General features: G+C 42.8%; 2 protein-coding genes across 2 annotated transcripts; one reads left to right on the forward strand and one right to left on the reverse strand.

Annotated features, from left to right (window-relative positions):
• The first annotated feature begins 2483 nt into the window (after nt 1-2483).
• LOC120650007 (probable serine/threonine protein kinase IREH1) lies at nt 2484-15833 on the forward strand. Its single transcript, XM_039926962.1, has 18 exons — nt 2484-3269; nt 4262-4329; nt 4428-4613; nt 4733-6070; nt 7722-7894; nt 8022-8256; nt 9329-9421; nt 9496-9636; nt 9708-9800; nt 10552-10762; nt 10849-10934; nt 11180-11268; nt 13789-13840; nt 13934-13990; nt 14064-14237; nt 14410-14487; nt 14923-15087; nt 15172-15833. Exons 1-17 carry the CDS (start codon nt 2642-2644, stop codon nt 15004-15006), a joined length of 3786 nt encoding a protein of 1261 aa, XP_039782896.1. The 5' UTR covers nt 2484-2641; the 3' UTR covers nt 15007-15087; nt 15172-15833.
• Nucleotides 15834-15990: 157 nt separating this feature from the next.
• LOC120650009 (DNA-directed RNA polymerase I subunit RPA12-like) lies at nt 15991-17648 on the reverse strand. The gene is made up of 5 exons (XM_039926964.1): nt 17412-17648; nt 17274-17314; nt 16515-16574; nt 16375-16431; nt 15991-16287 (listed from the first exon to the last, which is right to left on the reverse strand). The coding sequence occupies exons 1-5, from the start codon at nt 17533-17535 to the stop codon at nt 16216-16218; spliced, it is 354 nt and encodes a 117-aa protein (XP_039782898.1). The 5' UTR covers nt 17536-17648; the 3' UTR covers nt 15991-16215.
• Between the last annotated feature and the right edge of the window lie 17 nt (nt 17649-17665).

The following is a 17665-nucleotide window of genomic DNA, read 5'->3' on the forward strand; positions in this document are numbered from 1 at the left end:
ATGTCGGATGGCACTTGTCCGATTCTCACTCTTAAAGTGACGCCTACAACTTTTCCACTCTTATTTTGCGGCTCATTCATTTTACCACATTTGTCTATGTGGCACGCCACCAAGTTATGACGCACTGGCGCACAGTTAGCAGGGCCACGCGAAATATTCTCTCTACCCGTAACCACCTCATCTCCCCTCCCTCTCCGACAGTTGGGTCCCACATATCCTCTAACTGCCGGCTGGGGCCCATTTGTCAGTTCCATCTCCTACCTCTGGCATCGGCCCGAAACTCGCAAGCATGCAGCGAGCAGGGGAGGGGCAGCAGTGGAGCTCCCGTGAACCGCCCTCTCATCTCTCCCTCCTCCTCCTCCTCCTCCCCACCGAATCCCATGGCCAGCCCTTCCCGAATCCTCTCCGATGGATAGTTTCAAATTGTAAGTTTTTCTAAATATATAGTTTTTATTATATATTTAGACACAATATATATCTAGATGCGTAGCAAAAATTATGAATTTAGAAAAAAATAAAAGGATCTATAATTTAGAACAGATAAGTATCTCTATACTAGCCATCTTGCTTTCTCACCATAACGCAGTCGAGTTGGTACCTAGCATAGGAAAAAAAACTCATGTGCAGTTGGGGGGCTATTTGCCTGATGGCATCACAATTCAGACGTCGTTTAGTATCTTCTAAAGCGGCTCCTGAAGCAAATTCTTTGGTGAAGCAGTTTACCTGATGAAGCTGAAGTTATTTTCAAAATCGTTTGCAAAACGTGGGCTTGCCGATTTTCGGCTTCTTCTCCTAAGCGTAAGCTGAAAATAGCTTCACCAGGTGCTTCATGGATGAAATTACTAGCAAAACATCCGTTTGGCACAACTTCATATGAAGCTGCGCCAATTGGGTCTCAGTTTAGTATCCGTTTCATCCACTCCCAGTTGCTAGTCACTACTTTTCTTCACCGTTGTTCCTTTGCACTCTATGCTCTTTCCTCCACCGAATTGTCTTAGGATGCAATAACTAGATAGCAAGAAAAGCTCGACATATTCGCCTTGTCCAAGGCGACCCACCCGACTAAAGGCTGAATCCGATTGCGTGTATAGTGATCACAAATTACTAGGTTGTTAGTCATCGGATCCGCCTATATACTCGCTAGTTGCTAAATTTTCTCCATATATAGTGTCGGTACTCGCACGATATCCTCTTTCTCTGCTAGTTCAATTCTCCATCACCATCACCACATACATCTCAACTGTCAAACTGATGTGAGGAAATCTCCCTGGTGAAGGCACAAGCAGGTCTTTAACTCGATCTTAGGGTAGAGCATCGCGGGTAGCGATGCGGGACTTACTCATGAAACAATCCTAAAGCTTAATTAGTCGCTAATCACAATACATTTCCTTTGTATTGTCACGCTCGCACTCTTTCCTCTGTCTCTACCATTGTCTTGCTCCACCGTCACATACCACGATGCAGAAAAACACTTTTACACAGAGAGAACAAAGAGATCCGCTTGATCCAGGAACGAACCAACCAGCCTAAGAGCACTGCGGCAACTCAGGTTGTCATCATTATAAACATGTTGACTCTGCTTGCACACTATTTTCTCTATGTTGTTACTTTTGACTCATAGACAGGGGTGCCAAAGGGTGTCTCTTAGGGAGTTTGGAAGTGCCTCTAAGAATCACCCATTTGCACCCCTACTCATAGATTTTCGCTAATAAGTTGTACATGCATCTCATCGACTCATCCTAGCTATTAGACCCCGACACCCCGTATGTTTGCTATCACGCTGGTCAAGGTGAAAAAGCGCTAAGAATTCACCCCACTGGCTCAAGCATTTTCCGCCGTGTATCCATGCTTGCAAGCTCTCCTCTCTCTACCGGTTCGCCTCTACATTATACAAACTTTGCACGTTTGGGTAGGTATAAATGTGATCCAAGCAACATATGTATGGATATGACTGTTGTTTGGCTTCGCGGCTCGGCTTGTCGAAATCCCACTTGCTTCCCACCATATGTTCTCCTCGCATCCTCTCCTACAGCTCTACTTGTTCGTTTGTTGTATTACCACAGTCTATCAATCAAGCCAATGAACAAAAATACTCGCACCGTATATATGCAAAAACAACTTATTCATTCGGTCATTGGGAAAAGGGTTTAACCATTGGTCCATTGCATTGCATTGCAGCTTAGTTTGTCCATTCTGATTTACAGTCACTACGTTTTATCACTCACTACTCACACTTCTATCTCTGCCCAGCTAACTCCATCCCCATATGCGTACCTATTATTAGAGGGTTCAATTTTTTTTGGTTATATACAACCTCTCGACTTATTCTTATCTATATATTTTTGAGAGGGGTATCTATATATTTTTTTTTATACCATCTCAACTCACTGCATATCTCACGCCGTTAGTGATTAGTCTCGTCACATGCCGCCTGCGGTCACGCGGGGGGAAGAAACACTACACGGAGTCCACCCCACTGGTCCCAGCATTTTCCTTGCGGTGTCCCCGCTCGCACGCTCTCTCCCTCTCTCTACCAGTCCGTCTCTCTGGCGCTCGCTTCGCTTCGCTTCGCTTCGCTTCCACCACCTGTTCGACGAAACTCCTCCCCGGCGGGCGGGGCGGGGAGGGGCGGACCGACGCGATGGTGTTCAAGGGCCGCTTCTTCTCGTCGCGGCATAAGTCTTCGGAGTCCTCGTCCAGCCCAGACGGCAGCAACAGCCCGCGCACGCCCACCTCGGCGCCGGCCTCGGGCTCCGTGGCGTCGCCGGCGTCCTCGTCCTCCTCCAGATCCGACAAGAAGAAGACTAAATCGGAGACTCCTAGGAAGCGCGACAAGCTCTTCGGCTCCGCGGCCGCCGCCCCCAAGAGCGCCTCCTCGTCGGCCTCTTCGAGCCCGGCAGGTGATGGGAGGAAGGGGTCCGTGGCGCCGCTTAGGGATGCGGGCGGCGGAGGCGCGTCGGCGGCCGCGCTGTCGCCGATCCTGGCGTCCTCGCTGGGGCTCAACCGGATCAAGACGAGATCCGGGCCGCTGCCGCAGGAGGGGCAGCGCATGGCCGCTGCGCTCGGGAGCAGCAACCTCTCGCGCGGGCAGGGCCAAGCGGAGCCGTCGGCTGCATCAGCCGGCGTCGGCGGGAGAAAGGGTGTGAGCTCGTGGGCGGATTCGAGTAGCAGTGGTAGTAGCTGCCGGGGAAAGGGGAAGACGGCCGAGCTGCCGATGCGAAGTGCAGCTGGGACGAGCTTGGGAGCTGAAGGGAAGAGCGCTGTAAAAGGTTAGCAAAATTATGTCCCTGTTTTTTTCATTCAAAAGGCAGTTTAGTTTAGGGTTATCCTGCACGCCCTGTAAGCTGGTGAATGATCTGTCGAAGCTAGGGGTTAGAATTTTACCATGTTGAGCAAGGCAGGGGAAGAGGGAAATGGGCAAGCAAACGCTAGTTATTCGACGATCCCTCTAATGCTCAACTGTTTGAGACAAGCATTTGACAGAGAGGTCTTAAGCTGTTAGAAGTTGAGATTACACAATTCATCATGCTCAGTGGTATCCATTTACGGAACTTGAAACACTGGTGCAAGGAAGAAAGTTTTTCTCTGTTTAACGTGAAATCCACAAGCTAGAGAGTTATTATTCACAAGTGGAGTTCTCTGGTGCTTGCTCTTTTTGGTGCTTGACCATAAGGCATTTCTAATGAACTCATAAGCCCTGTTTAAGTGTTTATTCCTATTTATACAGTTTGTTGGATCTGTGCTTGATTGATAATTGATATGTTCTAGCTCATGCTAGACACTGTTTACGCTATAACTTCCTTGACACTTAAGCACCTTGTATAGAAGCTATGGAAGTCTATTTTCGGTTTATGCTTTTAAAAATTGAACTGTTTGAAAAATGAAATCACAGCACACTGGATGGTAGTTTGTGGTTGAGTGAGAATGCTTTACGACAACTATACATCTCCTTCTACCCCAACTAGCTGATCATTATGTGACCTGTGCTTATATATTTCTGCATATCCCACATGAAACTGCATTATGCTTATGTTAGGCTTGCAAGCAACAAGTCTTGCTTTTCCCCATTGGGCTGCCCAGATTACACTATCTGACAGCTGCAGATTTGATCGATAAAAATTGGAGTCAAATGCTTCTTCTGTAGCAGAGATATCTTGTTTGTGTTCATATTCTTTTTCTCCGTTAATTTTCCCTCTTTAGGAGGCCTTCTATTTTTTCTAGTCTCTCTGATACATGGCCATCTAATCTATCTCATACACAGCTAAAACTAGTGCACTGCGGAACCATTCAGGAGATCTGAGGACACCGACTCACATACCAGAGGCTACGGTAGTGATATTTCCATTTGTTTATTTTTTAATTTTCTATGGCTTACAATTAAGTAAACAATGGCTAATGTATTGTTGCCTCTTTTGCTTGCTTTTTAGTGTGCATATGATCCGTGTGAGACGCCAAAGGAATCCGAGTCTCCACGCTTTAAAGCCATTATGCAGGCTACAAGTGCACCGAGGAAGAGAGTCCCCGCAGATATAAAAAGTTTTTCACATGAGCTGAATTCCAAAGGGGTGCGCCCTTTTCCTTTTTTGAAACCTCGGGGCATTTACAACCTAAAGGTAATCCCAGCCCACGGTCTGTGTTGTTGATACATATGTGTTTGATCCCCCCCCCTCCACACGTTCTAGTTTTTCAAGATTTGTTAAATAATAATAATAGTCTCCTGTTATCTGTGCAGGAGGTGATAAAAGCTATCCAGGTGAGATTTGAGAAGGCAAAGGAAGAAGTAAATTCAGATTTGGCAGTATTTGCAGGAGACTTGGTTAGTGTAATGGAAAAGTATGCAGAATCTCATCCTGAGTGGAAAGAAACCCTGGAGGATTTGTTAATACTTGCACGAAGCTGCTGTGTCATGACACCTGGGGAATTTTGGCTTCAGTGTGAAGGTATAGTGCAAGATTTGGATGATCATCGTCAGGAGCTCCCAATGGGCGTGCTGAAAAAACTGTACACGCGGATGCTTTTTATCCTTACAAGATGTACAAGGCTGCTCCAGTTCCACAAGGAGAGTGGGTTTGCTGAGGATGAAGTTGTTATTGATCAGCGTGATAAGATTATACAGTCTGCAGACAGGCGGATTTTAGCCCAACCAGGTGTGCATGACACAACATCCAGATCCAGTAAAAGCGATGCAAGAAAATCATACAGTCAGGAGCAGCATAATTTGAAATGGAAGCGCAGCCAGGAGATAAAGCCTGTTAAGCTTCTGCCCCCCCTTGATACAGATATTAAGAAAGAGGCTGATTCTCCAACCAAAGAACGGATGTCTTCCTGGAAACCTTTTCCATCACCTGTTATAAAGGACCCAAAAGAATCTACCCCTACTAAATCAGAATCACCCAATAAGAAAACAGATGCACACTCTACAGTTAGTAGCCATGTTGAAGTAAGCAGTCCAGTCGAATCTATACCACCACAACAGCTTCCTTCCAAGCATCAACATAAAACTTCATGGGGACACTGGTCTGACCAGCCAAATATTTCTGAAGAGGGTTCAATAATGTGTCGCATATGTGAAGAATATGTTCCAACACATTATGTAGAAGATCATTCCAGGGTCTGTGCAGTTGCGGACAGGTGTGATCAAAAAGGTGTTAGTGTTGATGAACGTTTAATCAGAGTTGCAGAAACATTAGAAAAGTTGGTAGAATCTTATTCGCAGAAAGATCTTCCAAATGCTGCAGGCAGCCCAGATGTTGCAAAAGTTTCAAATTCAAGCATCAATGAAGAATCTGATGGTCCCTCTCCAAAACTCTCCGATTGGTCTAGAAGAGGATCTGCCGATATGCTTGACTATCTTCAAGAGGCTGATAACACTATTTCATTGGATGACATTAAAAATCTTCCTTCAATGACATGCAAGACTCGTTTTGGACCAAAATCTGATCATGGGATGGCTACATCATCAGCGGGAAGTATGACTCCTAGATCTCCATTAACGACTCCAAGATCAAACCATATAGACATGCTTTTAGCTGGTAAAAATGCAATTAATGAGAGTGATGATCTTCCGCAGGTAAGAGATACAGTTTCTATATTTTGCTTATCTCTTTTCTCTTTTGCTACCTGATGATCATTATGCTACAAATTTGACATTTGATGTGTGAATAGAGAAGTAGCATTTATGCAACTATTTGTACTGGCATAATGTGCAAGCTATCGATCACAACAAAAACCAATAGATTAGATTGTTTTATTTGTCTGTTGTTGCTGGCAGTTGGCTTTTTTCCATACAACTGATGCATGTCACTTGGTAAGTGAACATGTATCAGCAGGTGCTTCATGCAATTTGAAAACAATCAATAGGTTTATTGTATTGAAATCTATTATATTTGATTAGATGACTGCATGCTATCCACACTTTATGAAATGCTGGTACATTTTATCAATATGCCATATATCATGTGTGCTGCTTTTTGTTTAAGTACAATTGTCCTAATATGCAGGCTTCTTAATTAAAGGTGTGAGAATTAGAGAAACACAACTATCTTCTGATATCTCACTTAATCCTCCCCTTGTCACCATGATCAGATTCTAATCCTAGTGACATTTCACATTTGTTAGGGATGTAGGGCTGTAGCAAAACCGCATTATGCAACTCTGTTCGCATACCTTGTGTGTACCTCTTGAAATTTGATCTTTGTAACTTGTTGATAGTCTATGAAATATTAAGGACATACCACTCTGTTCAATGGGACTCCGTAAACAATTCCATTCCCCAATTACCCACATGTCAGTGTGGCATCGAGTGGAACTGTGGAAGTCCTAGAAATTTCCTTGTGGTATATTTTCGCTAGGAATCTAGGATTGACGAAGCCATTGGAATTAGGCCCTGCCATTAAGCTTGAAATATGTTGTGGACGCTTTCGTTGACAAGTCCTACACATGCTGGAAGCAGCAGCAGCAGGCGTCCACGGCTTGAGTTGTTAGGCATCAGTTTGTTAGTTTGTTGAGTCTTTCTTATCCATGGTTGTGAGCTGTTAGAGTCTATGAAAATGCTAGCTGTTTATTAGGAGTGAAAGTTGGATTTATTAGGTGTCCACGGCTTAGTTGTTAGGCGTCAGTTTGTTAGTTTTTTTAGTCTTTCTTAACCATGGTTGTGAGTTGTTAAGAGTTGATGGAAATGCTAGTGTATTATAAAGTGGTGTGAGTGATAAACTTTCGCTAGAATGCAGAAGCAGTGAAACTATACCTTGGAAGTTTCAGAAATTTACTGACTTAGGGTGCCGAGGATTATTTGAAGGAAGTTTGTGACATGGTCAATCGGTGATAGCTTGATAGTCTGAGTTGTCCTCTGCACTGGTGGGTGTGCACACCGAAAGAACAGATGTAAAACTGCTGTGATGTGTGGTAATGCTAGAGTTTGTGAGATTTAGATGGGAAGTCGGCAACACAAGGGATACATGATTCCGACACATAAGTCATGCAGAAATGATGGTTTATCTAAGAAGTGTAATTTCACAGGCCTTGCTAGCTTAAGAGTAAACTGTAGATCTCAGTACTAGTCGAAAAGGTTCTTATTCCTATGTTCATATTATTCCTTGTTTGGCTGTAAGGAAAATGAATTCAGTTATTAACATTATATTCTGGATATCCGACTCCATCTTGAACTCTAGACATTTGATAATTGTAAGAGTTGCTATAATAACTTCCTTCAATTTATGCAGATTGTTGAACTTGCTGATATTGCACGATGCATCGCGAATACTCCTCTGGATGAAGAAAGTGCATTGTCCCAAATGGTTACCTGCATCGAAGATCTTCAAGAAATTGTCAACCGCAGGAAGCATGAGGCCCTTACAGTGCAAACATTTGGAACACGAATAGAAAAACTACACCGGTGAGACTCTTATTTGGACTTCTATTTTAATTAATATCCTGACCAGATAATAAAAGTTATTCTTGCGGGTCACTTTGTTTTTCGAAACTTATCAACGGCGATGTTACTTTCTTGTATAATCCTTTAGGGAGAAATACCTGCAACTATGTGATTCGGTTGATATGGACAAGGTTGATTCAGCAAGCACTATAATGGATGAAGAAGATGACGTTGTTCGTAGCTTGCGCGCAAGTCCTGTCCATCCAGTCAAGGATCGCACTTCAATTGATGACTTTGAAATCATAAAACCTATCAGTCGTGGAGCATTTGGACGTGTTTTTTTGGCCAAGAAAAGAACTACCGGAGACCTCTTTGCTATAAAGGTAATTATTGGCTGATCTTTTTTTTCTTCTTCCATGCAATCATGCACCCCTTTCATTAGGCACTGGTATTGTGGTTCATATCTTCGAAGTTGTGCAAGTGGTTCAGGCACAAAAGTCGAAACTTTTCTTTATTGCTTCGTAACAGTAGGTTTGTCCAATCACTTTGTTTTCAAGTCCTGTGCACATATTTCTTAGTGCTGTGATTCCTGTCTAATTAGTTTGATGTCCTAGTGTCACCTTTAGGTCCACAATGTGAGTCTGGCTGGTGCCTGCACCATCAATTCTTTAACTGTTCACCTGAGGTTACACTAAAGCCAAATGGCTATCACTGATTTGTCTTGACATAGCAACACGGCAGTATTCCTAGAGATCACCTTGCACCATATACAAATATGTTCACACATTATCATTTGACTATCCAATTAAACATTAGCATTCTTATGCTGCAAGTTGTAATTGAGTTTCTGTATCATGGTCGTCGCTTTGTCTTGACATCGTAACAGATTACAATGTTCTTTTCTCTACTGCATATTGTCAGAGAGCTCATGATTGGTACCTGATAATGTCAATTACAGATTCAGACCACATCCTCTCATGTTTGTGCTGCTCTTGTGCTAACTTTTGCAATATAACTTTTAGGCTGAAGTGAGTTTAATGCTAACGATGATACTTCTGGTGTATATCTTGTTGAACATATAACATCTTGCTTCTTGCAAGCATTGTAGTCTAAGATGTCTAGCAAATAGCAACACAACAACAGCAATTTTCTTCTGGGTTCCATTCCATCAGAATGGCTGGATTTTTTATGCTGGCCTGCCGAGCCTGTCACAACTAACAATCAGCTATGTCCAAACAACATAGGAGGGATCTGGCTCTGCTGAACATAGGTGGATTTATAGCAGCAAGCGATACCATGGCACCAATTTCACTAACATTTCTCAGCTTACTTTTGTGTATAATTATAATAGAAATTGTGTCTCCTACATACTTCAGGGCACCTTGCTTCCTTTCATTTCAGGGCATACATTGCTATTTTATTCGCTTATTTAACAAGATATCTTCCTTTAAGCAGGTTCTTAGAAAGGCAGATATGATTCGGAAAAATGCTGTCGAGAGTATATTGGCTGAACGTGATATCTTGATTACAGTCAGGAATCCTTTTGTAGTAAGTGAACCTACAAATCTGACCCTGTTTTGGAATGTTATAATTTGATTATAAAGTTGTCGTGCTTTTGAAAGGTACGGTTTTTCTATTCATTTACCTCCCGGGAGAATTTGTATCTGGTCATGGAGTACCTAAATGGAGGGGACCTTTACTCATTACTGAGGAATCTGGGATGCCTGGATGAAGATGTTGCTCGTGTATATCTTGCAGAAGTTGTAAGTTTATAGTATCTAATAGTTTTTTATCCTTTTCATTCCCTCTGTCTCATAATCAATTTATCCTGCAGGTACTAGCTTTGGAATATTTGCACTCTATGCACATAGTTCATAGGGATCTAAAACCTGACAACCTGTTGATAGCCCATGATGGACATATTAAGGTATGCGGAGGCATGCACATGGTCATTAAACCTTATCTCGTTATATATTTTTATGTTTCATGTTAGATATGGACAAACTAAAGTTAATTCCTCATGCTTTTCGATGGCAAGCTCTAACTCGTGTCATCTGACTGGTTGAAGATGTTTGATGTATCAGCAATTTGGTATATTTTGTTCATGCAATCAAAATGCGCAATTGTAATGGTTCATAGCAGTTTTAGAACAGCATGTACTAGATTTCTAAAAGGAAAGAACAGGAGCGAAGCCAGGTTAGAAATAACCCTGGTAGACAATATTGTATAGAAGAAAACTAGTACAATTTATATGGTAAATTGAGTCAGCCACAAGTAAGTTTTTGTTTGGCCCTGGTGCACGTGCACCATGTGCCCTGGGAGAGAATAGCCAGCAAATGCATGTGACTATTGAGACCAGTCTTTTTTGGAGATCATGATGGATGATTAGAAAGTTTGTGATGCCTCCATATTTTTCTTTTGGACTTTAAATACTGATAGAAGGCCTATGCTCAAATCATGGAGGTTATTTTTTCTTGAAGAAAAATGGCACTTAGTTGTAGTTTTTACAAAAGGTCAAATATCTCGTGTTATTTACTGTTCAATTTTCATGTCACTAATTCAATACCCTTTTCCTTTTATATTTCTGCGGACGTGCAAAATCATTGTTTTAATCTGACATGGTTACTTGTACTCTTGCATTTTCTATTTATGCTGCTTATTAATGTTCATTTCTTCAGTTGACAGATTTTGGGTTGTCCAAGGTTGGTTTGATCAACAGCACAGATGATCTGTCTGGTCCTGCTGTTAGTGGGTCTTCACTGTATGGAGATGATGAGCCTCAGATGAGTGAACTCGAGCAAATGGATCACCGAGCTCGGAGACAAAATCGTTCTGCCGTTGGAACTCCTGATTATTTAGCACCAGAAATCCTTTTGGGGACAGGACATGGTAAATGCTGAACAAATTCATTGTTTAGGCTCAGTGCACCTTTTCACTTTTTACTGACTATTTTATCATTCTGTATATCCTCCTAGGTTGCAGTGCAGATTGGTGGTCTGTTGGTGTCATTCTTTTTGAGCTCATTGTTGGTATACCTCCATTCAACGCAGAACACCCCCAGGTATTGTACATTAAGTGAATGATTCTTTTGCAGCTAGATTATTAGTCTTCCGGTAAATTTTTATATTGTCATAACATCAAATTATCAGTTTAACACAGTTGCAGCCAGCCAGGGCTTATTAGATATTTTCTGGAAATAAATATCCTTTATTAACGTGTGCTGAGCAAATATTTACCAATATACTATTAGATTTTTCTCTATAGATCAATGATCCGGAAAAACTTATTATTATACTTGTGCTGTAGACAATCTTTGACAATATTCTGAATCGCAAAATACCTTGGCCACATGTCCCAGAAGAGATGAGTGTGGAGACACAAGATTTAATTGACAAGTAAGAAATATTTCAAACCATTTTTAGCACTCAATTGCTTGCTATAGGATTCCATGTTATACCTCCTGTTAAAATGTCTACTATGTCGTAGGTAATTGTGCTTTGGTTGAAAGGATCTTATGGCGCGCACAATTTAGGGCTAACCACTGTTACGAATGAGATAGAGGCTAAACAGATGGATGTATTGGATAGCCCCTAATGGGGTATATATATAGTACATGAACACCCAAACCCTAGACAATAGGAAAAGACTAAACTACCCTTGACTGTTATACTCTAACACCCCCTCTCAAATGCAACGTGAATGCAATGACGTTGCATTTGGAGAGTTGATACTAAGCACTAGACTCAACAAAAAGAAAAAGATACATCCAAAGTCCAAAATCAAAGATGTCATCGAAGCGTGCAACTCTTGAACATGTCGATGTAGATGATCTCCTCCAAAAGAGGGTATTGCCTTCACAACCGTACTTCAGCGAATAGCCCGAGTCTTCACAAACCAGTACGTCAACTCCTCAAAGATGAGTCGTGCTTTGGAGACTTTGAACTTGACAGTAACATTGAGATGTGTCAAACCAGCCAAATGGAGAGGAGAGTGAAAGATCACTGCTGCAAGACGGCAAGCAGGATGACAAGGTGATGACGACAAATAAACAGCCATTGGTCATGATGTGGAGCAAAACGGCTCCGAAAGGGACCAAGAGGACAAATGTCGCATCAACGACGATGATGTGATTAGCTAAATCGACGGGACTTAGCTAACCAAAATAAAAACAAAATATGGGCTGATTTGACAAGGAAATGGTGGACACACACGGCATTGACGAACTGGATGTATGCAATTGGACTTGGATAGACACTAGCATTGGTGGACACACTGGAATTGGGATGACGGAGATGCTAGCTGGACATGAGACAAAAGACTCTAATATAGCAGATACTAGCAGGCAGCAGCAAGCAGCAGCGATATGGCAGCAGCAGGACAAAATATGGAGATGAACTAGAAGCAATTGGCCAACACAAGAATACAAGATGATGCAAAACAGAGACGTGCAGCACAGAGCCGCACAAACACCCCATGTCCGCACTGCAAAAGCCCCAACGGGAGGCAAGGAAGAAGACCCAGGCGGGCAGCAGCAGCACACAAGAGACAGCCAGCAGGAAGATGCAGCACGCAAGAGACGGGCGGGCAGCCGCGACGGGCGGACGCAGCAGAGGACGTGCTGCTGCCACGGGCGGCAGGAGATGGCCGCAACGAGCTGATTCGCGACGGGCGGCCGGCCGGCAGCGGCGCGAGGCCACGACGGCCGCGGATCCACGCCGGGACGAGCCGCAACGAGGAGAGGAAGACTAGCTGCGACGTGCAGGTCCCCCTCTCGCGGACAGAGCGGACGAGCAGGGACGGCGGCCGCGCGACGAGCGGCCGGGAAGAGCGGATCCACCGGTGACGGCGGCGGAGGACGACGGCACGAACAGGGACGGCATGGATGGGCGCAGACGGATCCGCCGCAACGGGCGGCGGACGGAGGATGGCAGCGACGGATCCATGACGGGCAGGGGCTGCTGCTCCCCTCCCGCGAGCGGATCGACGACGGCGGGGAAGGACGACGGAAAAAAAATTGGTTAAGCTGCTCTCTGCTGCTGCTGTGACTCAATAACTAAGAAAGAATGGGTTTGGGGCTGGAGGATGCCGCCCCTAGGAGCAAGACGAAGCTCCCAGGGGCAGCGCAGCGACGAAGATGAAGGGTGGCGGATGGATCTCAAGAAACCTGGAGCTCTGATACCATGTTACAAATGAGATAGAGGCTAAACAGATGGATGTATTGGATAGCCCCTAATAGGGTATATATATAGTACATGAGCACCCAAACCCTAGACAATAGGAAAAGACTAAACTACCCTTGACTATTATACTCTAACAACCACATCATAATTTTGCATGCTTGTGCTGCATTTTTCTTTTCCTTTGCAGCATTCTTTTCGACCTATTGTTCTGATACAGTCTTCAAATACCATGCATGACTACCGATGCATTCCATCCATCATTTTTGAACTATGCTTCAAAGAGAACTTAATATGTTGTACCATATTTTAATTATTAAATCATCATAATTGTTTCGGATAATGTTATCTTTTAGATTCTAAGAATGGGAGCATCAAACTGTTAACTAGAGGGCACTTTTGTAATCTTACTCTTGGGGCAGTTGCCCGTGAGAATCTAGATAGCTTGTCATTTTCAGTTTGTATTTATAGGATAATGGCGGCATACCAACCTATATTCTGTACCCTTTCAGTTGTATTCTGTTGTTTTAAGTTACTCTAGGTTGCTTCCTCAGAGGTAGGACTTTTTGCAAGTATGTATGTTGGGATCTTGTATGTGACAGTCATATGCAACACTACAAATTTCAATTGCAACGCTACTCATGTAGTTCATGCTCAATTTCTAATTATTTCAGCAAGTTAGTTTCTGATACGATTGAAGTAAAGTTATTCTGAAGATCTTACAAAAATTTTGTCCAGATTATTGACAGAAGATCCTCATCAACGACTAGGGGCAAATGGTGCCTCAGAGGTACTTTAGAGATGCTACAGAGCACCTTTCTTGGTAAATTTGTTAAAAAAGGCTATGATATGAACATGATGTTGGGAATCTTGTTTCTTTTAGGTTAAAAGACATCCCTTTTTCAAAGACATTAGCTGGGATACCCTTGCTAGGCAGAAGGTGAGAAAGGACTCTTCAAACTTGTAGCGCATCTTGTTTATGTATACCAGGAATAACAGAAAATCATTTGCAGGCTGCCTTTGTTCCCTCCTCAGATAGTGCATTTGATACTAGCTACTTCACTAGTCGCTATTCTTGGAATCCATCAGATGAAAACATATATGAAGCATACGAGTTTGAGGATTCCAGTGATAATGGAAGCCTTAGTGGAAGCAGTAGTTGTGTGAGCAACCGCCAAGATGACATGGTATGAGTATTTTTCTTATTTAGTTGCCGAGAAACAAATAAAAACCTTAACATTTTAAGCAATGTAGGAAGTAGAGAAAAAGAGAAGTCAAAAGAACACTGTATTTTGAATAGCTGATCTAGCTTTACGTTCTTAAGTTGCTTTGCTAACTGTTTCATATATTGTGCAATAGGGGGAGGACAGTGGTGGCCTCAATGATTTTGAATCTAGTGCAAATGTCAATTATTCTTTCAGCAACTTCTCATTCAAGGTAAGACTACATCCACTATGCAACTATTTCCTATGATGTCTTGATAGTGAGTGAAGCATTTCTTCTTCTTAATATAATGATGTGCAGTTCTCCTGCGCATTCGAGGAAAAAAAAAAGAAAGTGAGTGAAGCATGGCAACCTCCTATCGTTTCACTAGGCTTTGTTCCTTTCATTTATTACCCTCTCAATTTTAACTCTTCTATTTGTCTTGCATCTCAGCAATAGGCAAAGTCCATATTTGAACGAGTAGTAAATATCACTTTTTGTGGTATTACTGTGACTGTAGTATCGCTTATATCACTTCTTGCGGTGTTGCTGTGATCGTAGTATCACTGTACCCATGAGCCGGATACTGAACTTTTAAGGCACTATCCATTGACAGATTGCCTAGAAGATTGTACCACGACATTCTTCTAACATCATTTCCCACTGCAGAATCTGTCACAACTTGCTTCCATCAATTATGACATGCTCACCAAGGGATTGAAGGACGATCCTCCGCCGAGATCGGAAACATAGCAATCAATCTAAATCTGGATCGACTCATTTGGAGTAATCCAACAGTTTACAAGGTGCTCGCGTGACGTAGGTCTTGTACATGTAAGTATATCACCTCTCTATTTGCACTTAATTTTCTCCTCTTGAAATGTTGTTTTATCTTAGCTGTTAGTGTCATTTTTGCAGATCAAAGTGTGAGGCATGGTCTGTTCTTATTGAGGCTGTTCCTACATCTCGCGGAGACGAGTACAGTTTTGCTGTTACCTTGTTTTCATGACAATTGCCATGCCATCGTCAGTGAATCATCCTTGACCAAATTTGGCATGAGACCTAGGAGCGCTGTTTTTTGTTTTTTTTCCCCGCCCCATTATCAGCCTTGGGTTTGCCAAGATTGGTCAAGGTTACTGTATTCAGAATTCAACCCCTCAAGATGGAGGTGGGTTTAAGAAATTTGCCATTCTGGCATATAATCGATAATGGCTCGTTAAGCTGGCAGCCAGCAGGATTTCTCTGCGGCAAGAACTGTTCACAACATTTTGGTGGCCATGGAACCGGTCGAAAAAAGATGTCAGTTGCTATTTCCTTGGTGATAGTATTAACTTGAATAACTGCACATGTTTCTGTTTACAGACCAGGGACATCATAGAAGAATATAGGAAATTGCCCAAGAATATATACTGATCATTGACTTGACCGCTGGCAGTCAAGTCATGTATCTGATCCCTGACTTCCTATATTGGGCTGGTCTGATTTTGACTTATGTAATAGTATTATGTGAGAATAATAAGTCGGAATAAGCTGAAAGTAGATTAGCAGAATAGAGATTTATCATAATGACTGCTTTAGTAGAGTTAACTGTTACCATAATGATTATCAAACAATTTTGCATGCAAAAGATGTTGGTGTTTATAAAATTGCAACCTAGAGTCCTAGAATCTTTTGACAGAAAACTGAACATTGCAGCACCCCCGATTAGGTTTGTAATTTTCCGTAACACATTAAAACTAAAATAAGCCATTGCCGATTTGTACTTCATCTCAAGATCAATTGTTGTTTAGGAAGTAGAAGGAAAGTAGTAGCACTTAATACGGTACGTGCACATTGATAATAAAAAAATACACGAGTAATAATCTAATCTTCAGTACAGAGGTTCCGTCAAAAAGGAGTTTGGCACAAAGCATGAGTGTGCACATCCATGTAATACACTTGGGCAAACATACTGCAACTATTTTAATCCGTGAATTTGTGCCGGCACTCAGTGCACTCGTAGAATGTCGTCTCTCCCTCGTCTGCTGAACGCATCTGCAATTTCAGGTGTCAAGAGACAGAATTGCAAACGGAAAACAAGTAAAGAATTTGCCATCCAGTGCTGAAGGATCAGTTGCTAACCTGTCTAGAGTAGTATTCAGCTTTTGAATGGTTGCACTCCGGACAGGATTTTGTTATCTAATGCAGAAATCAAATTTGTGAAGAGCACAGAATAATAAGAACTTATTTGACTTAGACCATATTTTCGACAGTGTACTTACCACAGGTCTTTGTACCAACACCTCCTCGAACGGATCGATCTTTAGCTCCCTTCGAATATCCTGCAAATAACATGTAGTTAAAGACCAAAGGCATATTGAGGGTTAATGCCAGCCATGTTCAACATGCGAAAACACTTAATGCCATGCTGCTTGGACAAAATAACAGAGTATGAAGTCTAGAAATCTGAAATTTCCTTTTAGTTACGGCAAACTGAAAGCTTAGTCTGATTCTGATAAGAAATCCTTATATCATCCTTGGTCAGCATAGCATATACACGCAAAGCTAGAAATCATCAGTGCAGTTCAATTGCTACACGAGATTTTGTGCTAAATTTACACTATAACTCACTACCCAAGGCAATTTTCCATAATGTTGGAAGCATGACCTATGCTGCTACGCTGTGCATTGTACATCTAGTATTCTCTAAAAAATCGAAGGAAAATCACTCTAAAGACACTGGCTTGGCAGCTTGGTTGGCAACTTGGCATAGCCTGATAAGGCGAAATTTTGATAAAATGAACAGGAGCGGAGAGAGCTTTATAAAAAGAAAAATTAGTCAGGCATGCAAGCATCCTACAAATAATTCACTGAATTTAACCCGACTCGATTTTTTTCCATCAGATGATCATCATATGCTTGAAAATACTTCTCTCGGTCACAGAGGTCGCACATTAGAATTCTTCTAGGACTATGCGTTTCAGTTCTAGATTGAAAATACAAGGCGATGAGAAAAGCATCAGGACAGCCGTGAGTTTTACCTCGGCGGTGACGATGTACCGTGTTTCCTTCCCTTCAATCTCTGCAAAAAGGGGGAAGTCATTCCACGTTATTACGGATCAGTCGTGTATACCAGCGAAGCGCCAGTGGAGGAGGAGGCGGCGGCGGAGGAAGGAGACCTTTGGCCTTGCGCTTGAAGCCGCAGAGAGGGCACGACGCTGAGCGGACGGAGTCGAAGGTGAGGAGGGTGCCGCACACGCCGCAGAAGAGGAAATCACGAGCCTGCCACTGCCACGACGCCATGGCCGTCGCTTGCTTGGTCGCCCCTCCCTCGCGGCTCGTGCTATGCCGCCGCCGCCGCCGCCACCTGAAAAGGAAAAAACACTCGGCCTACGAAGCGCCGCGGTCCGCTGGTCGGCGCCTCATTTAGGGT

Source organism: Panicum virgatum, chromosome 9K (assembly GCF_016808335.1).
Source record: "Panicum virgatum strain AP13 chromosome 9K, P.virgatum_v5, whole genome shotgun sequence".
Classification (NCBI taxonomy): Eukaryota; Viridiplantae; Streptophyta; class Magnoliopsida; order Poales; family Poaceae; genus Panicum; species Panicum virgatum.